Genomic DNA, 23,882 nt, shown 5'->3' with positions numbered 1-23,882 from the left:
TGGTCCCAGGTGGCAGCAGCAGCCGCCCCATCCATTGCACAGATCTGGGGGGGCCTGTACCCCCATAAGTAGTCTGGCACATCCCCTCAGCCCTCCTGGGGGTACAGGCCCCCAGATCTGTGTGCGGGATGACAGGAGGCTGCTGCTGGCAAGTGTCACAAGTTTTGCTTGAACAATTTGAGGGACAGTTTCCCAGAAACCACTGCACCTATCTCCTTGAAACTTGGCAGGCTTCATGCCCCTGGAAGGTGCTACCATCCTTGCAATTTTCATCCTAATCAGGCAAGAAATGACAGTTTTAGGCATTTTAATGATTCTCCACTATAGCCTATGTGCGAAACGTCGAAACACGTCAAAACAACGAAACAGTTTTGATGAAACAAAATGGAACAGTACTTTGAAATGAAATGAAACAAAATGATGAAATGAAACACTGCCCTTTGAAATGGCAAAATGGAAGTTGAAACAAAATGGTGCTGTTTCGCACAGCCCTAGAAGTTACCTATGGAGGATGCCAGCAGTAACATATATAAGGCTCTTTGGTTGTCTGCTTTAACTCTTCAGTAACTGAATGTTTGGAGTTGAGCCATTCTGAGGCAACAATAGATATCTGAACAAGAAATAGCCTATATGATGGAGACCAGAGAGCTGTTTTCCCAGTTTTCATAAAACTGTATTTGCTTTAAAAGATGGGATGTGGCAAACAAACAGTCAATAATAATAATGCTTATAGAAACTTAATTATTGGTGGTATTTAAAAAAGATCCAAATCAATCAGAAAAGTGTATTTTAGCAAATTTTACTGATTGTGCCTCTGGTCATACAGGGTTTTGTTTGCATTGATTTAATCCAGGGTTGGGAATGGTTCCAGAAAAAGCTGTTTCGGTCTGGTTGATGTTTTGCATAATATATCGCATGTTTTGAAAGTTTGGATACATTGAAATTTATTTGCTTATGGATTAGAATTGCCCACAAGTAACTTGTCAAAAACAAAAAGGAGGATAAAAGGAAAGTAATGTGCAAAAGTGTACATTATGATGTAAACATGCCCTCTCCCCAGCACTCAAAATAAGCAATATTAACCCAGTTATGACCAACGAAAAAAACCTGGAAATATGTTAATTTTTGTCTCTGGAGCACAATGCTCCAGAGGCTGGGAGCACTAGTCTACTCATTGGGGTTCCGAACTGGGGGAGCAAAGTGAGCTCCTTTAGCTGGGAGCCATGATCTGCTGATAGTACTCCCAGCTGCAGGAGTGCATGGTGCACTCCCACAACTAGATCACTGCTAGGGCTCCCAGCTCCAGCGGTAGGCCATAGGCTCCCATGGCTGAAACTCCAGCCAGTGATCAGAGCTTCCACCCACAGGGGCACATAATGTGCTGGGAACGCTATCAGCTGATGGAGCACCCATCCATGGGAAGGAAGATAATTGATGCAAGGGAAGGCTGGAATCCTAATCCTGGGCTCCCCCTGCACCAGCTCCCCTCTGGCCTGATGGGATCTGATGCTCGATCCCACAATCATATGTGGCATGGTAAGAGGTGTGATTTTTGGGATTACTCATCAGATCCCATCACTCTTTCTTTTTAAGATCTTTCAGTGGCCCAAGTGGTGCCATTGTATAGCTCTTTCCTGATTTCATTTTGTAGCCATTCAGTGTACAGGATTCTATACATTTTAATGCTGAGCAAGAGTATTTGGGACTTTGAATTTTGAAGAGAATTCTGGTCTTAAATTTATGGCATGGCTATACTCTGAAAATTCATGGTAATTATTACATTGTCATATGTGTTTGCATTCAGAGTCTCAATTTTGTGGGTCACAGTAAGTTTTTGCCCTTTTTTTGTAATTCCGATTAAGCTATGCAGCATCCACAGTAAGAGAATGAGGTGAATTCTAATCTGCCTCTAGTATAAAGCACAGAATTATTAGAGTATATCAACTGAAAAACAGCACTTCCGCAATATGCTAACTGTAACTGAAAGTTTAGAGGTATTTTTTTTCATCTGATCAATGTGCATAATCAACATCTTCAAAAGGAGACTGAATGCACACCTTGCTGGGGTTATTTGACCCCAGAAGTCTTTCCTGCCCAGAGCAGGGGGAGTGAACCTGAAGACCTCATGAGGTCCCTTCCAGCCCTAAACTTCTGTAAATCTGTGCACATACACTTTGTATCTAATCAGCTGCACTGCTTAGTCTGTAGTCCTGCCAGTCACATGTGCTAAAACGCCGACATCACTCTTCTATACTGCACTACGAGACTCAGATACACTCTCACGTATCTCGTCAGAGAAAGAATGTTTTCCAGTAACAGTAATAGGAAAAGTAAAGCTAGAAAGGTAGTCAGGCAGGCTTATGTGTACAAAGTATTGAGAAAAAAAGTGGGCCTGATTTGGGTGCAGTGTGGTGTGGTGTGGTGTGGTGTGGTGTGGTGTGGTGCTTTTTGGGTCCTTGAAAGGCCTTTTTGAAAGAGTGCTCCATCAGAAACTTTAAAAAAAAGAGAGAGAAAGAAAAAGAGAGTTCAGTGTTCTGTTAAGTTTTATTTGTGGAATCATTATTGCTAAGTGATACATGGGCCAAAAAGAAAGTATCTTGACTTTCAGAATCTCAGTTAAATCTGAATCAGGAATAAAAGCTCTTTTTTCATTACTGAATTTCATTGGGAACCACTGAAAGATGAATACATAGACTCCTGCCAGTTCCCTTTGATGCCAATGCTACTGTAGTTTTTTTCAGAATAGACTGTACTTTACATTTCCAAGTTTTTGAAGTTTTTCACATTTATCTGATCCTTAACATGTGTGTACATCACCTTAAAGAGAGGAGGAAAACAATTTATCCTTTCTGTTCCACCTTCACAGACTTGGATGTATTTCTGGAAATACATCCAAGCCAAGCATGTGTTCTTGGCCTCTAAGTAAGAAGAATGATATGAAATTTTATGGCTTGTGTTGTACCACATAGAACAGGGGGCCAGATGATAGTTTCATAGTTTCTAGGGTCGGAAGGGACCTGAGTAGATCATCTAGTCCAACCCCCAGCCATGGCTTGTGGAGTGACTGGATTTTTACAAGGAGCCTGTTATCGCTGGCAACGGTAGGCTGTAGCGTTGAGCTTATGGCCCTTTTGCTGCTTTTGAGCAACCAGGAAGACATATGTTCATGCCCCAAAACATCTGCGTGGCCTTCACTGGGGTAAAGGAGCAGATGCATAGCAGAAGCCAGAGGTAAAGCAACCCCTCTTGAAACCTGCTTGGCTGAAAAACAGCTAAAGCACTTGAAGGGGATGAAGCAGCATCTAGAGCAAAGTGGGCTGCAAGGCCTGCCTGTTGGCCAAGGTCTTCCCACTTCAAGCAAAGACCAGTGCTAACAAGGAGGAGCACAGGTGGGTCCCAGAGGGAGCCCGGGGCGGAGGGTGCAGTCACTCTGGCTGTGGCTGTGCAGTGTGCAGGCAGTGAGCTCTCAATTCCATGGCAGGAGAAACAGGGAAAAGCAGTGGATCAACCCTGAGATCTGCCCTTGAGGGGGAGGGAATGGTCAAAAAAAGAGGCATGGGCTATTTCCCATGGATCTTGCAATGACCCAGCTTGACCCTGAAAGCAGAGTTTTGTCCACTTGTCTATGGTTTTCCTTGGGGTTTCAGGCTATACACAGATGTGAGACCCTTTGGGTGTTAGTCCCACTGCAGGAACTCTGATCGCCTCTGAAGGTTCAGTGTCAGAGACCTTGAGGAATCAAGGAGGGGAAAAAGCCATGCTCACAGCTCTGGTCCCCGATTAACCAAGGCACCATGCATCGAGCAGTCTGAAATCGGGCAGAAGTGGCGGGCTGGCATGGGGTGGCTTGGAGAGGGAGCACCCAGATGCTAAGCAGGGGCTGTCCCTTTGCTGTGCATAGGAGGTGATTCTGGGAAGTCCAAAGCTACCATAGATCCACAGACATATTCCATTGTAAATCCAAACACTTAAAAAGTGTGGGGAAGGACATGATGGAACGACGTGGCATGTTCCATGGATCGTCCGGTGCTCACTTAGGTGCCTTTTTCATAAAGATGAATGTGATGGTGTGCGGCATAAAGGGCGTGAGGTGTAATAGTTTCCTTGAACAGCTTTCTTTGTGCTTTTGAAGCAAGACTGGTGGGCAAGGCATTTAGATTGTCCTAAAAATGGAGGACATACAGCTAAAAATGGAGACCCACCATAAGGTTGTAATACCAAGACATGGAAAGCTGAGTGCTGTAGCCTGAAAGTGATGGGATTGATTTGCTGAGAGATTTTAGGATGAGTCCAGATATATCCAGAGTTAGCAAGGAAACATTTTTTTTTGTAACTTTCCCAGTTGATTTAATGCTCTGCAAGTAATCAAGGAGTCCGCTTCCTCTTCCCGTGTTTTGAAGGAGATGAACTAGAAGCTTTTGTGTAACAGTCCTTTTGGCTGAAGTTGCCTGAGGATAGTGACCTTCGCGGGGGGGGAATCTTGTTTTATTGATGGTATTTATTTATATGTTATGGTGCTCCTTTTCCTATCCTTGAATCTATGGATGTGTCCCAGTGGACATGGGATGTGTCCCAAATCAAAATGTAGTGCCAATAACTTGTGTACCAGAAACAGTGGGGATGCATTAGTGAAACAGTCCACTTCCCTCCAGGAAAGAATGGTACAATGAAGCAATACTGCTAACTAGCATTGTTTATTGTCATACAGACAAACCCAATGAATCAATTAGCAGGGCTTCCAAATGTTAATCCAAATTCTATTCCACAAATTCATGTGGACTTCACTGAGACTTAGTATGGCCTTTAGGTTTGATTGATGAATAGCTCTGTATTATTTTTTAAATCACTGCTTCTCACTTACTCTCCAGGAGGTAGCCCTAGATCATCTGTTTTGGTCATGGACATTAGTAGTAGCTAGAGGGGTGGTTAGCATTGTTAGGCTGAAGTCAGGTAGAAGGTAGGGCAGGGTGGCAACTTCCAGAGCCACTGGTTCAGACAGGCATGAGTTTACTCCATCAAATGTTGTACATTTGACTTAGTAAGTTGCTCTCTCTAAGAGCTCATGCCTCTTCAAATTACTTGGTGTTTAAGGTGACACCCTGTCGTACCTATTGCCTATTAGTAGCCACCTGTCTTCTACTTTTGCTACTCCTACTTCTGTTAACATAGAGATTAACATAAGGCTATTGTCCCTGTATATCAGTCTCATTTCCCTTTTTGTTTCTGTATGTCCACATATTCAAAGTTCTGATCATTAGTTTCCTTTTGTTCTTTGCAGTGTGTGCTGGTACTGAGAACAAGCTGAGTTCTCTCTCGGATCTGGAGCAGCAGTACCGAGCATTGCGCAAGTATTATGAAAACTGTGAGGTAGTTATGGGCAACCTGGAAATCACCAGCATTGAACACAACCGAGACCTGTCCTTCCTAAGGGTAAGCAGCCTCTTTCCCCTTCCCCCCACCCCCCCATCTTCTGCATATTTGTGAGCAAGCTTTGCTATTAGACTGTACAATGGCAGCCTAATTTGTTTCTAAGTAGTGTCTCCATTCCATTGACTGTCAGAGTTTTTTTAGCAGAAGGTAAGACATAGAAAGGTCACAAAATAACAAACAACCTGCACAACAATACTGTTGGGACTGCTGCTCTGAGTATGCGATACTAACATTTTCCTAGAGTATCCAATAAAAGATACTGTCAGTGCACAGTATGTAACGTCTAGCATATCTGTGTTGCTCTGTATTGCCAGCAGGTATAAAGCTATTAGCATGGGATTTAGGAAGGTCATAAGACTATGCAGATAAGCACTTGTGGTTTTAACAAGCTAATCCTAATAAAATGCAATGCAGAAACAGTTAATAGAGTAAACAATTTGAGGTCTCTGGGCAATACTTGTATAACATTTAGAACAAAAAATGACTTACTGAAATGAACAGTAAAAACCTATCCATTAATAGGTGTGGAGTTATGATCCACACGTTGGGTCTCCTGCTGCTAGAAGAGGCCTGTAGGGCTGTCCTGCCATAATATAGTTTGGGTCATGTGCTCCTTCAATGATTTTTGTCTTACAGAATTTAAGCTTCCATTTAAAAATATTTGCAGTTTTCCTGGTTGTAAAGAAAGCCTTCTGCATGTAAATTAGTGGAGTAGCATCACTCTGCATTTGCAGCTAGCCCATCCCAGTAGCAGCCAAAAGAGATGAGACAAATTTAAGCTAAACAGGGACAGGCTCAACATCAATAGCTCTTATTGTTTTAAAAGCCAACTGCTTATAAGAAACATCCAGCTAATGGGATCATCCAGTGTAGCCAGATATTCTGCTAATTTGAAAGTAACTGCTGCAGGAGAAGATCTGCAATGTGAAGAAAAGAGGTGTGCAGCACTAAGAATGTCCATCGGGGGAAGGGGCAGCAAATGTCTGTAATAGTTGTAGCCTGACTTTATAATGGTGGGCCATAGGAGTTCACTGTGGATGACACTAAACCAGGATGCAAATAAGATATGGTCAGCTGCTTTTGATTACATGCAACTCTGAAAATATGCCCTGTTTATTTCTAAATTTGGGGGTCCGCAGTTAACATCTCTAAGTGAAGAGGAGGTCACATCTTAATCTGAGGGAAGACTGAGATGGCAGCTCAAATAATTCTGTTTGGAACAATGATCAAATTGAGATCATGGTAGACAAAATTCTTGCACTAGAGTTGCAGTTGGTTTGCATAAACATAAAGCTGGTTTGAGTCTTACTGTCTCATGTGACCCTTTGGTTCAACTTTGGCTCACAAAGGTTTGACTTTTCATCATTGGTTTTAATAAACCTGAAGCAGAATATTCCTTGCCTTATATTGCAAGTTATGCCTAATTTGAGGTTAAAACCATTATAGCTTCCTATAAGGTACATACAGCCATTTAGGTTAACCTAACCCTGGTTAGATCAGTATAAATGTCCAATCATTCATGGGGTCAGAGGGCTTAAATTCCCAAAAAAGGTGCATCTGATCTAAGTTAGATCACTGTGGACATGTCTACATATGCATGTAGGCACACCTAAATTTAACGAGCATTAGCTTAATGCACATTAATGCAATTTAGGCCCGCATCTACACATGCATGCATTAAAGCGCATTAACACCGTGTGTGCAGACTGACGTGGACCTAAAGTTAGCCCCAAGTCAGTCCATATGCAGTGTTAATGAGCCTTAATGCATCTACATGTGCATTAATGTGCTTTAGCTATTCATGCCTAAATCTGATATCTGCTTTTAAAGGTATCAAATTTAGGTGTGAATAGCCTAAAATTGCCATTTTTAAGTGCATTAATGGTGCACATATATAGATGCATACCCTTGATGTGCCTTAAATTAGGCTAACGTGCCTTGAATTGGCATGTGTAGATGCTCCCTGTTAAGAGGTGTGCTAATTTAGATTGAGGTTGGGTTAACCCAGCCTAGGAAAGAGCTAATCCAATTTTGCCAACTCCTACACACATTTGTAACCCAGCATCAAGGCAGGGAAAGCCCAACTACTCACACCAGCTCTAGGGTTGTGCTAATCCCACCTCTCCCAACTCTGAGCTATTTTTTAGCTCCCCGACCTCCCCTATGGACCTACCAATTCCCCTTGTTCTGCAGACCCTCCACCCCTGATCCTGCTAAACCTCATAGGGACTTGCCAGCCTCCCCTGATCCCATTGTCCCCCCCCCCCCCCGAATTACTTGTGTTTCCCCATGCAGTTCCTGAAAGCGGTGAATGCCCCATGTGCACCACTCCACTTTTCTTTTTCCACGTTTTCTTTTTGACCCTTGGATATTTAGGGGTCAAAAAAAATCCCCTGTGCTTCTCCCTTGCAGCATGGAGAACAGCTGAATATGAGGTACGTGATGCCACAGACATATCTGTGGTGCCACATACCACATAGCCATGCTCATCTGGATGCGGTCATGGTTTCTACTTTAAGTCATTTAGACCAGGCTTGGTAAAAGGGTTTGCAAGGTTAATTCAAGCTGTCAAGTTTTGTACTGGAATAGGGTGAGTATGGATGGACTAAAATTCCCAATCACAGTAGATAACCAGCTATCACCTAACAGGATCACAGGGCCACAAATGGAATTCTAACAAAAATTCTCAGTGAGCTGATCCCAAATTATAGGTATGCACCAAAACCCCAAAAGACATGGGTATTGTTTGGCTCATGGTTTTGTTACTTAAGATTTTCACAGTTTTAAATTCTTTCCTCTTTTGCTGTGCCTACTGGCAGAGTGGGCAGAGGGAGAGTCAGGATAACTTGTGAAGTACCTCAGTAAGCATTGCTTGTGACTAAAATTGTCCCCTGGACCCCAACCAAACAGAACCATTGTGGTTTACAAACAAACTTGAAATTAAAATGAAACAACCCACATTTTTTTCTTTGCATGTATTCTAAACACTTTTTGTTACATAGAGGCATCCACTATTTGGGAAGAAAGGAGTTATCTTGCAATGAAGCCTCAAGGAAAAAGTTGTATAGAACCCTAACAGAAGAATAGCAGTAAATTGAGCAAATTAAAAAGAGAAATGACAGTTACAGGTGTTAAATCAGGGTAGTTCAGTAGTGCTCACATTGTGGCTATTACTGCTAATACTTATTTTATTTTTTTACCTGGGTTTGCCCTCTCAGAGATGCCTCAGGAAAAAAAAGGCAACAAGCCAGAAGCTCTAGTTAATATGATACATTATAGTAATTAAAATAGAAAGCAAAACACAGGAATGCAAGTTCTTGGTGAAACAAATAAATAAATTGTGTAATATTTATGTTAATAATTTGACATCCATTAGTTAGATGTTATTGCTTATTTTATCATTTTTAAAACACTTCTAATGACCTAACAAAAGTGGCAGATGGGATATAACCAAGAGCATGGCTACTTGTCACTTTTAGCCTTTAAAATTGTGAAATCTGTAGTACAAGTGACGCACAGCCTGCCCCATTTCTCTCATCTCTGTCCCTGCTGTAATAATTGCCTTCTTTCTACACCAAATGGGCTTCAAGTAGCCAATAGACAGACTGCTGGTTTATTTATGTGTCTGGCTGATGAGCACCTTGGCTTTGTGAGCCTTTCTTCCTTCTCATTAGTACTGACCCTAGCTCTAAAACCTTTCACTCCAGTAAATAGGCTAGACCTATTGAACTAGGCATACTGTACCTTTTATCATGCAGTCGCAGATGGATACCAAAATGAATATGAGCAAAAAAAGTTATAATGTAATTTAGTATTTACCCTGTAGAGGAAAATTTTAAGAACAAGAATCAGGCTTTCATATTTTTCATCCATTTAACACCTAGGCAGATTGGTTTTCAAGTGCAGACGGTATCTTTGTGGACGTCTGAGTATTAGAAAAAAATTAGGATGCCTTTTGGCCCTAACTACCTTTATGTAGACTTGCAGGCCTTAAATCAGGAGGTCTATATGCATGTGTATAACTTCAAGTACATAAATAATCTGATTGATTTCACAGGGTCACTTGTACATAAGTGACACACCTGCTTAAGTACCTTTCTGTGTCAAGGCCTTCTAACTGTTCCAAGTGGGTATAAGATACTGCCATTCTGGTTAACAAACCACATATAATTTTCTTATTGATGGATAGAACTATTCACTGCTTTAAGTACCACACAAACTTATGGGAACGTATCTTTCCTGAACAGATTGTTATCTTTACATGCACCAAGTAGTGCCTTCTACTGTGAGTAGTGCCCTTCTAATGGCACTCCTTGCAAAAGACTGTGTTATTCATTATGAATAAAAATGAAAAAAAATTGGTTGTAGGAAAATTGTCTGAGTCTAGGCACCTGGAAACCCCTAAAATTTCAGGCTTCCCTAATAGAAGAGTTACATTCTACCCATACTTTTCATTCTTCTAAGACTTCATCTATGGACTACAAGTATGCACTAGTATAATTCAGTTGATTTAGTTACACCAGTGCAAGCCCCTAATATAAATATTTACAACAGTGAAAAGTGAGGCTTATATTAATTTAATATGATTATTCAGGTGAAGTGATCTGCCCAAGGTCTCAGAAAATCAGTGGCAAAGCTGGGAATAAAAACAGATTTCCTTGATCCTGATACTGTTCCCAGTCTACTAAGTTGGTATAAGCATCACTGTCTGCTAGTGCAACAAAGTTCCATTGGTGTTTGCCTCATTGTAACTTCATGAAACTAGTTATTCTCATTAATATGATGCATATCATTAAGGTCAGAACTGTGAATCAGTACCTTTATAGGTTTTCTAACTAACTGTTCAAACAGGATTAAATAATATACAGTTAAATTGTGAATGGCTCTTTCCTTTGGAAAACAGGAACCTGTTTTACTTTCATTTAGCAAAAGTGACAAGTTATAATTTAGACAGTCCTTATTTTTCTTAGGTGAATATCAGTATTCAGTTTTCTAAGTAAAACATGCAATTAATATACCACCGAACAATCATTTGCAAGTGTACTTGTTCTATTAAACAAATCCAGTGCACAAGAGTTATCTTAGGTTAATCCTGAGGCTTTCATATTTTACAGTCAGTAAATTGTCATCTTGTCATTGCATTTAGTAAATTCAGGTTATTTATTTCAAGACATGACTGAAATTCTTAACAATTAAAAATAATAACTCTTCCAAATGATTATGAAAACTTATTTCCATGTAATTCAATCTGCAATAAATGTCCTTCCAAATAAACTACAGTGACTTTGTAAGTGCTTTTTATACAGGTCTGTCACACTAACTTTTAACTGTGATTTTGATGCCAGTTATATGCATGCCCAATTAACTGGTTACAGTTACAAAACAATTTTACTGCTGCCATATTTGGGCATCCACACTTTCCATTTCTATGTAATTGTAACTGCATGCTATGAAAATGTAACTGTATACTATGAAAATCTGGGCAGCTATCCAGCATTTATTATTTGTATTGCAATGGTGCTTAGAGGCCCCAGCTGATATCAGGGCTGAATTGTGCAAGAAACTTTACAAACACATTGTAACACAGTGAGCTTATAATTTAAATAGACAAGACAGACAAAGAGAGAGAAAAGGGAAATAGAGAAAAGGAACTATAATGACTTGTCTAGTCCATGCAGTCATGGAGCCAGGAATAAAACCAAACATATTTCCCCCATCCCTAAGCCAGAGCCCTTCCATTAGAGAACTGTGTAGAAGAAGGGCTTCTCTGGCTTGAATACCAGAGAACCTCCGTGCTGTAACTGAAGTAGCAATGAGAGACTGGGATAGCATGTTGTGGGATGTTATATCACACAGACAAATGGATGGAAAGCCAGAGTGATATACCTAACATGGATAGGCTATCCTGTCCTCCTGACAAAAAAATTAATATAAAAACCTATGGTGGATTAGTTACAAGAAGCCAATCATGTGCCAGGCTAGGTCTGTGGCAGAAAAAAGCCCCAAAACAAAACAAAAAAACACTTGTCAATAACAACGTTTAGTTGCCAAACTTCCTGGATCATATCAAACTATATTTAATACAAGCAGTACTAGTAATAGATCCCCAAAGCAGTAAAAAAGCTGTAGTGTGAAGAAAAGGTGGTAGAAAATGAATGAGAGATGGGATTCTTTTTCACAAGGACTATTATTTCTTTTATTTCCCTTTGCTTCAGTCTTTTCCAAAAGGTGAAATTTAAAAGAATCTCATCATTGCTGTTGTTTTTGATTTGTGTGACCTTTCTGGGTTTTCCAGATAATTAATAGTCAACTGTCTATCAAAGTTCAAGGTTCATATTTGGTGCACAAAATAACAGGAAAGGAACACATGATGCCTTGTGGTTCCAGTAGGCTCTGAGTCCCAAGGTGCGTTTACAAGAGGTCAGAAGAAACTTTTCGCTTTTGCAAAGCATGACTTGATGATATAAGGCATTTCCTTCCCTGTTCCTTAAAAGAAAATAAATTATTTCAGTCTTTTCTCAAATGACAGGCTGTACATCTCCCAATCATCTTTGTAGTCCTTCTCTGTACTTACTCTAGTCTGAATTTATATTCTTGACTATGGGGTGCCAGAATTGTAGATGGTATTCCATAAGTCAAATCAAGAAAATGAACACAGATTATTTTGGTGGCCCTGTCACCAAAAATGAGTCAGGGTCACAAAAAAGTTAGTCCCCTGACATATACTGAGGATAAGTCCTCCATGACTTCTCTGAGCACTAGCCAACTACATAAGCAAGTAGTACGGCCCCTTCAGTATAAATATATGGCTATCTGCTCTGGATTCTTTATAACTAGATTTTAGTAATGCAAGAATCTCTAACACAAATTCCCTGCAACATTGTGTGGCTTGACCGATCAAGGCTCCTCACTTTTCCCTCCCAGACATTTCAGGAAGCAAATTGTCTGTATGTCCCTGCATCCTCCCTGCTGTACATACTGTGTTGTTTTCGATATTAATGCAAGGAAAGATTGTATTAAATATACACTTTCATTCCTAAGTTTACAAATACAATTCTGAACTTGCTCCTTGTTGCAGCAGACATCTCTCCACTCTGAGCATGTCTACACTGACTTAAATGTATACCGGCTTAAGTTTACAGTGCAGTAAGTGACTGCGCAGTAAGTGGGAATAGGCTACTGTCTACCTGTTCAGGCATTAAAGCACAAATAAAGCTGTATGTGAACTGACTTGGGGCTAAACTAAGTCCCAAAGTCCCAAGTCAGCCCACACACACAGTGTTACTGTGCAGTAAGGCGTTTACAAGTACATTACTGCACAGTAACTAATCAGGCATGAATTTGATACGTGCATGATCAAATTTACACTCAAGTCAGCATAGGATACCATATTTACTTCACAGCAATTTTGGCTACTGCATAGTAAATATGGACGTGTAGATGCACCCTCTGAGCAGCATTAGTGCCTTGCTTTGCTAGGTGGCATTACCCTCTCTTATTATCTTGCTCATCCATAATATTATAGTACACAGAATAATTTCTATCTAGCTATGCTTGGACCCTAAACCATCACCTTATTTATTTTACACCATTCTATATTCCTGTTTCTTAAAGAGGTATCTCATTTTCTTAAACAGGAAATGTCAGTTCACCTTCTAATTTTTTTCTATCTGCCTGGAATATCACAACACGAAGAGTAACAACACTGGGAAAAACAGTTATTTCCGTTCCATTAAAAAACAAAAATCAAAATATCTCCAAACAAATAATTAAAAATAGTCTGGAATGGAGCTATCTGTGCTTGTATTTTTTTTTCAATCCTGCTTGAAAGAACAGTTTTTAAAACAACACATGCTACTTCTCTCCTGCTTGAATCAAACTGTTAGATTTTGCAAAACAAATAGAAAAATTAGTGAATATAAAATTAATTCCAAGACAGGTTTGCCAAGCTGGAACCAAATATGCATACTAGCTATAGGCCTATTATTGTAGCAGTTGCCTGGGGTGGTTACATATCAGTGAAACAGATGGAAGCACCCATTAAAAAAAAAAAGAAAAGATTAGCACGCTGCATAACCAAGCCTGGGTTCTTTTAAAAATGTGTAAATGTGGGGCCATGCTTTGCTACTGCTATACCAATGGGATAAATTGTAAAACTAAACTTTATACTTATTATTTTTATGCTGTTGTTATATGTCTCAAGGAGATCATAATCTTAATAGACAAGACAATTGATGGTAGAAAAAACAAAGCAAGAGCAGTGTGATTTGTCCAAGGTCACAAATTAAGCTAATAGAAAAGCTTTAAACACAACCTAGGTCTCCTGAGATACAGTATGGGTCCTGTCCACTGAACCGTGCTTCCTATCTGTGTTGCCACAGGACTTGCCAGTTGTTGTGAGGGCATCTAGATATGAATAGTTGTAGTCTGTATGTTGGGAAGGTTGTGGACACACAGCTACAAAAATCAGGCTACATAGTATGGTAATCTAGCCTTCCTTATTTCCTTGATTTAATATCTTTTTGGTAATTAAAAGGAAATTCACACAGGAATGCAGTAGAGTCGAATGTTCAAAGTGAGAATAATCAGTTTCAGTTACTCAGTCTGCAATTTTTTTTGTAATCCTTTTATTTTATAATATATGAGTTTTCTTATCAACTCCCAGCTAGCAAACTGGTATTGGCAGAACTTCCTCTTAATATACACATCTGTTCTTTGAGTAATTGGAAGGGATCATCTCTTAATTAACTGAAACTTAATCAGAACAGTTCACAGCCCCAGTTGTTATTTATTTTACTTTCCAACTTCATAAGTATTTCCTCAGTTGAGTTTTGGGGGTTTTCTTGTTTTGGGGTTTTTTTGCAGGTCACCTAATTAGACTCTTCCTAAACTCTTTGACTTCTAGGACCCTTGCAAGCAGCCCTCAATTTTATAAGCTCTGAATGTAAATGAAGGGGTCTCAGGGATTCTAATGGTTATTAAATATTCCCTTTAAGTGTACTCTTCTCATTCAGTTTCCATTGTGATTCTCCCATCTTCCTTCCAAACTGCAGAGGAACTCCTATCTAATTCACTTATACACATATTAGAAACTTTTGAACAGACACAGATAAAAGAGCTCAACTATAAATTATGCAAAGGTAACATAAACATGTGCAAGACTTAGATCACTAATACACCCTTAGATTGTTGCCAGAAATCACGTTTTCACTGATACAGCAAAACTGCCCTTCATTTTGTAGGAAAGATCATTGAGAAGGTGATGATCAGCCAGCTTCATTGGCATCTGACATTTTCCAGCTCTATGTACATCAATCAGCCAAGGACCAGGACACAGCACAGAAACTGCATTAGTCTCAGAAGTCAATCTCCTCATGACAATGAACAGAGGTCAGACATTCTTGCTAGTTCTGCCAAATCTTTCAGCACCCTTTAATACAGTCAGCTGTAAGGTGCCATTGAGATATTTGCAGGACCATGAAGGCATAGAAGCAATTTCATTAGCGTGGTTCCACTCACTGATTTTGAAGAGATGTCAAAGATAGTTATGAGAGACTTCAGGTTTTTTTCCAGCTCCAAAGAGCTTGGTCATCTTCACCCAATTTCTGTTTAATGTGTGGGAGATCATGAAGTTATACAGGCCTCAATGCCAAGAATTATGCTTATGATGCTCAGATCTGCATCTCCTGCTTTCAGACTGAGTGGAGCTATTTCCATGCTCTCTCAATGTTTGGCACAGATAGTGTTCTGGATGGGAGCCAGCTGGCATAAGATCAATCTGGGCAAGATGGAGATCATGCTAATAGGTCTGAGGAAACAGTTTCAGGAAATGGCAAAAATTTATGACCACTTCTTCAATTCTGTGAATATGTTTGTGTGGCCATTGCTTAAAATAGTTCCCAATCTCTAAATAGACACATTCCTGCTTTTAGGTTATCACTTGGCAAAAGGAGCAGAAATTCCTTCCTTCTTTTGTTGATCTTTTTGGTCACTATGGCTTCATGGTAAATTCCTACAATATTCTATACCTGTCACCAGCAATGCTGACATCTCAGAAGGTTCTGCTAGCTACCATTTCATAATCAAACCCATGACATGATCTGCTTTCATTTGGGAGTTCTTAGGTAACTCTCCTTGTGGTAAGACTTGAGTAATATAGTCTCTGTGGGTATGTGTGCTCACTAATCTGGTCCTTGTTTCCAGACTTAGGCTAGGTACAGATGTTACACTTACCATGAGATAAGTGCTTAGAAATTGCTCTGCAGCCATAATCAAACAGAAGTTCACTGCACACAGAGCACTTTAAAAGTGGCAGATCCTGATTCAAGATAGACCTGGATGTATGTGATATCAGACTAAAGTGCTTTCAGTGAGAGTGACCTATCAAACCATAGAATCATAGGGCTGGAAGGATCCCAGAAGGATTATCGGGTCCAGCCCCCTGCATGAGCAGGAAATACATCTGGGGTCAGATGACCCCAGCCAGGTGACCTTCCAGTCTTCTCTTGAAGACCTCTAGGGTAGATGATTGCACCACCTCTGCGGGGAGCTTGTCCCATTGTCTGGACACCCTAGTTGTAAAGAAGTTTTTCCTGATGTTCAGCCTGAAACTATCTTCCAGGAGTCTGTGGCCGTTGTTTCTAGTTTTCCCTCAGAGTGCCCTGGTAAACAATTGTTCACTGAGCCCCTGCTGTACACCTATGATATAGTGGTAAGCCACAATCAGGTCCTCTCTTAGCCTTCTTTTCTTTAGACTGAAGTGTCTGAGATCTCTCAGCCTCTCCTCATATCGCTTGCCATGCAAGTCCCTGATCACGTGGGTGGCCCTTCTCTGGACCCTTTCAAGCTTTAGCATGTCCTTCTTAAAGTATGGTGCCCAGAACTGGATGCAGTACTCCAGCTGTGGCTGAATCAATATTGAGTAAAGTGGGAAAATCACTTCTTTGTATTTTACTGGAGATGCACCGATTGATGCATGCCAAAGTTTTATTGACCCCAGCAGCTACTGCGTCACATTGCCAGCTCATATTGATGCTGGGGTCTATTGTTACCCCCAGATCCCTTTCATTTGTAGTGCTGGTCAGGTTACCGTTGCCCAGCCTGTAGGTGTGCTGGGGGTTCTTCCTTCCCAGATGAAGCACTTTGCATTCTCTATGTTGAACCTCATTTGGTTCCATTCTGCCCAACATGCCAGCCTGTCTAGGTCTGCTCCCTATCTGCAGGTGTGTCCTCACAACCCCATATCTTGGTGTTCTCTGTGAATTTGGCCAATGGGTTTTTCACCCCCTCATGTCATTGATGAAGATACTGAACAGCATGGGGCCAAGTACCAACCTCTGGGGTACGCCGCTGCCCACATCTCATGAGGACGGCACCAATCCATTTATTTGGACTCTCTGTGTCCTACCCCACAACCAGTTTTGCACCCACTTGACAGTCCCACAGTTGAACCCAATATCTTCCAGTTTTCTGATCAATACCTGATACCAGGTCAAAGGCTTTCTGGAAGTCAAGGTATTTGATGTCAACCACTTTTCTCTTGTCTAGGTGATGAGTCACCTGATTATAGAAAGAAATGAGATTGGTCAGACAATGTCTGTACGAGATCCCCTCATGACTCAAGTTAGGTTAAATTTTGCTGGCATCCCAGACAGCTTTGTGGCACCTCATTCACCCCCACTATCAGGGCACTGTTCTAGCCTTGGCCCGAGCTTATCTGCTCTGCCTGAGTGCTGGGCCATCTCAGTCCCTGGGCTATCATGAACCCAAGTCAGTGAAGCCTCTGTCCCCCAGCCCTGCATCTTCTCTCCAGCCAGCTGTAAACTGCAACCAGTTTGGTGGGGGGAGAGGGGGAAGGAGTCTGTGTCTGTTTCTGACACCTTGCTACCCTCTCCTAGAGGCACAGAGTGCATAACAGCCCTCTCCCCTCTGCCACCAGTGCATCAGCTGCACTGTGCAAGCACAACCAACATGAGCCATGGCCAGTCCTCCCCACACTTCTCCTGACAAGGATGCCACGCAGCCCAAGGCAGTATGGTTCACCCCCACTCCACACAGCCATAGGGAAAGGTGGGGAAAGGAAAGGGGAACAGGAAGAACCACCACTGCTATAGGCACTGCCTGTATTCACAGCTTTCTCTTGGGCTGTTGTGGACAAGAAAACCAGAAATGGGTTGGGGTGAGGGAAGTGTGAGGATGGTGGGGTGTGGGAGAGAGTGAATCACCCTGCCCTACCTGTTAACAGTGCAGGACCCCAAATGGAAATGTTTTAAGTGCAGGAAATGTTTCTGTCCTTCATCACTGAGTAGAGCAGTGATCCAGTCCCCTCAGTTTCCCCCCACCCTGACACACCTGACTGGCAGCAATGCTGCCTCCCACAAAGAGCCCATAGCCCTCCTAGGCAGGAGTGGTGGGACAGGCTGCCACCCAGACTCCCATGACATGGTGAGCCCTGCTCTAGGGACTCTTCTCTGGGGTCACAGTAATGGGGATGTCACAGGGGCAATTGTTGGGACAGTGTCTGATACCAGAACCTGATGGCCCCAGCTCATCCACTTGCCATCTGTGGGCCCCAGGAGGGTGCCTTTCAGGTCCTCATGGCCCCCCTCCTGGCCCAGGTCCCATTGTGCAACCCATCACACCTCACACCCATCAAGCTGGACTGGGCCAATGAGTTTCTTGTGGCCAATGAGGATGAGGTCATTCCCTCTGGCCCAGCAGCTGCTTCCCACCATGCAGCTTTCTCAAATGGACAGTGGATCTGGGATCACACACCTGTTCAACTCTTATGTGGAGAAATCCCTGCTTTTCACTCAGAAGCAGGTAGGCCAGGTCCCCAGCGAAGAGCAGGGGGACAATGACATAATTGAGGATGAAATTGGGGACCATGGGTGCACAATGCCTGCTTTTCATTAGCTCAGGGAGTGGGAAGATGTAGAAGATGCAGACATCATGGGTGCTGCCCACCCAGATGGCAAAGATGTGGGTGAAGTGGCCCTGGTGGTTGATGATGCCCCGAAGGATGATGTAGAAGTAGTCCTTGTGGTTGCCAAATGCCTAGGTGGCCTGGAACAGAATGAGGATGGGGATGTGGGGAGGTGGCCATGGCCCCCACACAGTTGGGGAAGCCCATGAGGTGGAAGCTACGCATTATGTAGTGGGAAAGCACATACATTTATATATTCTTATATATAGAATTATATATTCTTTTAAACTGACTTGTCACAGCTGGTGTGTCTGATGTTACAAATGAAACCTCAAATCTAATGTAAGATTTTGCCAATGAGATGATGTCTTCAACACCCACCTAGTTTTCTGTTTAGCTGAGAAAGTAATCCCAAGGCAATTGTGTAGCTTTCTTTTTTGCCTTCTATCTACCCTCACTTCCATGTGTGAAAACAAAGTCTTATTGCTATCAGTCTATTGCACTGGATGAGTTAGTGAATTGTGGCTCCTGGAGCTTGTCAGTGCAGCTGTCAGAGCTGCTATGATGGCACAGCTCCAAAACCCAAGGGAGAACATCACTGCTGTTCCCCCATTACTTCCATGGTTGCCACCAAAGTTGGGATCTTTGGTCATTATTGGTGACTAAAGTTGGTGGTAGGGGCAACAGGGAGGCAAGCAGAAGTAGTATTCACCCCTTTGGGTCCCAGAGTCAGGCAAATTCAGTTGTTTCAGCAGCTGCACCAAACACGTGGCTGCCAAAAGTGGTTGCCTGACCTGTAAGAAACCTTGCAGTCCCGACCTGACCCAGGGGGCCAGATGAGTTGCACCCCCTGCATTAGTGTAACAGTGTAGCAAAGGGATCTAAAATTACAAATCAACACAAGGATAAAGGCAAACTATAGAAATGGCACTTGGACCAAACTACTTTTTATCTAATAGTCATTTTTACTAAATGAAGGAGCTCTGTGGGCACTGGACAGTTATGTATAAAAACACAGTAATGGTTGATCTGGATCCATCAATTCTCTGAAATCAAATTGTCAACATATATAAAAAACGATAGTTATTTCCCCACACAATCTCATTGTACTACTGTGCCAATTGTATCATTGCTACTCATTTATAGCCAACAGCTGCCTCCCCTAGACAAAGTAGGAAGTAGGTCTTGCAAGAATGCCTCGCAATCTGACAAAGTCAAACTGCAAAAAACCTGGAAAGATCATGATTTCCAAAGTTTTAGGGCTGTAACAGAGCCTGCCCTGTCTGGTGCATCTCTTATGTAAGACACTGGGGTTCCAAATCAGACACCACCACTGATGGCAGCTGTGGCATTGGGGTTTGTTTGTTTTTTGGCACCAGATATATTTATTTTTTGCCTGTCTTGGCATCTGTCAGTGGAGTTCAGTCAGTCATCTGATTTTACAGTAAATACAAATTGGCAAACACATTTTGAATGAGAGGAGATGGAAATAAAGATTAAACATAAGATTATAATTATTTTTATTATATGCAATACATCATCTGGTAACTTGAATATTTAGAATGTGATCCAATGGGAAAATAAATACTTTGTGGTGTTTGTTCTATACAAAGAGAAGACTTGCTTCCCTGTTTGAGTTGTATGGCCTTTTTTCATGTGTCCTTAGCACTTAAGGCCGCAATTCAGGAAGGCCCTTCAGCATATAGTCAACTTCAAGCACACAGTTAGTTCTGCCAGCTTCAATAGTGTTAAACTGTGCTTTAAATTAAGCACATGCTAAAGTGTTTTGCTAAACTATGGAATAGGTAGGTAAATGTGGATTTAGGCAGTCAAGCAAGTTTTGAAGAATCGATTTTAATGTCTGATAGTGTTAATGTATCAATTTCATTGCACCTTCCTAATGTAATAAATGTAATATCCAATATTAAAAGAGGTTGATTCCCCCCACCCAATTCAAAATGCAAAAGGGAAAACAAAGGAACATTTTTAACAAAAACAACAATGAAAAATTCGCCTTGCTTAACCAACCATGAAGCTCACTATTTTAAACTGTTGATATATCAACAGAATGTCGATTCTTCACATTTTAGGAAAATAAACTTTATTTTTTGTATTTTCAGTTTTCTATCCGATATGGCAATGCTGCAAAGAAACAACTAGCTCTAAACTTCACATTACTTGTTAATTTGAGAATGCTTGCCGGTTTGAAATTTAAAGCCAGCACTAGGAAAGCAAGGAAATACCTACCTGCATTCCCTTTAAAAAGGCATTAAATTGCGAGGTTATACAAATCCATCAGAAGCACCTGCTTTTTCACTGTGAAGTTCCACTATAATAAGATAACTGCATACATTTGCATGCTGTATGCCCAATATTGTTTCTATTCCAGCCTTTATACTGATAAATCCTAACTAAAAGGAGGAATCAAGTGCATTTCAGTACTACTCAAACTTAATAAACCTGAAAATGTCAAAAGGAAATGTAAAAACATCAAGCCTATTTGGACAACACTACAATTGTGGTTAGTTAATGACAGCATGATACAGTGCATTGAAATGAAACTGCCCCAAGGGACCAATCTGAACAGGTCTAAGACAAGCCTCAGATGTTCTCATAAAAAAAGAAGAGAGAAAAAAGAGAAATCATTTGATTTGAATAAGATAATGACACATAAAAACAAGAGTGACCAGATTGCATCAGATCTTAGAGAGTGATTTGGTCCAGTACTCTGTTTTTTCATAATGGCCAGAATCAGACACTTAGGAGGAAGTGTCCATTTGCCCCTCCCACTCATCCCATTACTACCCATCTTGATCACTAATACTTATAAATTGGTTTAAGTCCTTAAGTCCATAGCTTTATATCTCCTCCAAATTATTTGTTCTCAGTGGGTGTATCTACATGTACACTTTACTGCGGAGTCGACTAATTGGCTCGGCAGTAAAGAGTCACTGCCTACATATGCGCTGGTATTAGGGCGCAGTAAACTAATTAATTCTGCTGTAAGATAGTACTGTTGGGGACAGTACTGTCTTACAGTGGAGTAATTTACAGCACTGAAACTCATGTGAAGAAAGTGACCATAGGCATAAGTTGTGACTGTTCAGCCCAGCCAGTGGGGGCCTGCTTGGCTCAGCTCAAATTCCTGCTGTCGAAGGTGCATACATAGATGCTGCGCTCAGGAGCAGTTTACTTCAGCTCACAGGATAGGGACAGAAGTTACAGATAAACCAATTTAAGTGATCAAAAACTGGTTTAAAACTGTAACAGAACAGAAGTTCATTGCACAGAAACCTCTTTCAAAATGGCCAAAACCAGGTTAAGATAAACCTGGCTGGATCTGGTATCAGACTTAACTAATTTAAGTCAAACCAGTTTATGAAACTTCTGTCCCAGATCCCTTCCTGGTTCAAGTTAACTCACAGTGCCCTGTCATCCCAGGATGCTTTGCAGCCCTGGGCTATGCTGTCTGCTCCAGTGGAACAGACCCCTAGATCCTCCTAGCTGGGGTCTACACAGCAAGTGGTGGGAGGGAAACCCCTATGGTGGGGGCTTTTCAACCTTCAGCAGCCTTTCCCCTTCCCAGCTGCTAACTGCTTCAGTAGCTCCCACAGGAGGGAGGGAGAAGAAGTCTTCCTGGCTGGGTGCCTGCCTGTGCAGCTCAGCATGAGGGCACCAGGGAGCCCTGCCTTGAGGGGCTTCCCCCCACCCCAGCACAAGGTACCCCAGCCTGGGGAAGCTCCATGGTATTCCCCCCCACCCGCCCCCAAGCCCAGAGCTGCTTGCCTTAGCCCCTGCAAGTCTCAGACAGATTTAGGGAACAGAGAGAAATTCTCCTGCTCCTCCACAGCTGCTGCAAACCTGAGGCAGAACTAGCGCAGGGGAGAGGAAGGGGAGGCTTGCTGTGCTATCTCTTGCCTACTGGCTTGGGTCAGTGCTGGCCTCCCCTTGCCTCTCCCAAATGAACACTGAACATCAGTTCAGTTGGTTATTGGTTCAACCTATACAACTTTGAGGAAGCTGCCTAGATTGAATTGATTCTGCCTCAGGCTTTTTGACAGTCTAAACTTAGCCCAAGTGCTCCAGAGTTTATTGGTTTGCACTAGTTGCACATGTAGATGTGCCCAGTATGTATAATAATAATTGATATTGAAATAAGTGTCCAATACCTTTTAAAACCTTACTAATGTCTTGGTCTTGTGACTTCCTGTGGTAACGACTTTCAGCCTAATTACAAGGGGAAATCTGTGAAATACTAACTAGAAACAAATAAACATTCAGAAATGATAGTATATTTGCCTATAATGATACTTTTTGACAGAATATTGGGAATCTGGATTTCCATAATAAAAAATATAGGAGAAGTTAGGAAATTAGAAAAAAAGTTATTTTTAAATATTCCTTGTGTTGATGTTGCTACTTGACACACAAATGTTTCTCCTGCCATGAGTTCAGAGGTCAACACAAGGAAAGAAGCATTGTCAGATTTCCCAATAGAAACAGCCAAAAAGGAGTAGTATACAACAGAATTGAGTGAAAGTTCCAAAACCCGTGAAGCTAGAATGGACTGTCAGCTGTTAGTGAATTAGCCTAGCATTTGAGGGACAACAGGTTTAATTCCCTGCTTCATCACGAATTTCTTTTGTGACCTTGAAGAGGGTGAGAGGGATGGCGAGACATGGATTATGTCATTCTAGTGCTATAAATCAAATGCAACAAACCTTTGGAATAATAATGACATTTCATCTTTCAAAAGTACAGTGCAGGGTCATGGCCTAAGAAAGGAAAATCTCTGGTGAATATCAAGAAGCTAATGGTTCTCTGTATTAGACTGCAGAATAACCACTTTAATAAGTGATAGAAAAATCCTTATCGTATGTGCCATTTAAAAACCGTCTGAATAAAGGACCCAGAAACCTACATTGTAAAGAGGAATGTTGCTTTGATTGGGTATGGACAAGATGACCTGTCACTGATTTCTGTAATTTTTTTTAATATCCTCTTCAATTTCTCTACAGTCGGGAGATTTTTAATTTAAAATAAGGAAGAGAGAAGTGTTCTCCAGATGGGTTATGTTACAGCTGTCCTAACCAAACAAGCTCAGTGTGAAACATGCATGCTATTATAACAGCTGAAAGCTACAGCCTGTTTGTGTGAAAAATGATAATATTTCATCAGTATACAACCTATGCTATTTTCAGTTACTTTATGAAGATTCTTCCGGTAAAAAAAAAAGCAACCTACAGAACAAAATTAAAAAAAAAAGACAGAGGGAAATCTCCAAAAGTGTTTCTACATTTCTTCCCTGACCAAACTTCACACGGCCATGGAAAAAAAGTACTTTGAACTGGCTAAAAAAGCAATCTATTGAAAGTGATATTTGTTGAATCTCTGTGGAAGAACACAGTAGAAAAGGTTGAGATGAATTTGAGTTCTGAGTAATTGACATGGATGTCTGGGCAGACCGACATCTAAGGGAAATAGTTGTATAGAACAACTAACTCTCCTGTTTAAAACGGGCCTAGGG

The 23,882-nt window shown here is 41.4% G+C and overlaps 1 protein-coding gene across 8 annotated transcripts in view; it reads left to right on the top strand.

Annotated features, from left to right (window-relative positions):
- ERBB4 (erb-b2 receptor tyrosine kinase 4) overlaps nt 1–23,882 on the top strand; it is a 1,162,978-nt gene that overhangs the window by 429,012 nt on the left and 710,084 nt on the right. For all 8 annotated transcript variants that reach the window (XM_090044919.1, XM_090044916.1, XM_090044918.1 and 5 more), the window contains exon 2: nt 5,279–5,430. In XM_090044919.1, coding sequence (XP_089901045.1) covers nt 5,279–5,430 — 152 coding nt within the window. The remainder of the gene's footprint in view (nt 1–5,278; nt 5,431–23,882) is intronic.

The sequence above is a fragment of the Crocodylus siamensis genome, chromosome 4, assembly GCF_052110815.1.
Source record: "Crocodylus siamensis isolate JL-2025a chromosome 4, ASM5211081v1, whole genome shotgun sequence".
Taxonomy (NCBI): Eukaryota; Metazoa; Chordata; order Crocodylia; family Crocodylidae; genus Crocodylus; species Crocodylus siamensis.
The sequence above is the reverse complement of the archived record's forward strand: the minus strand, read 5'-3'. Positions and strand labels throughout refer to the sequence as shown.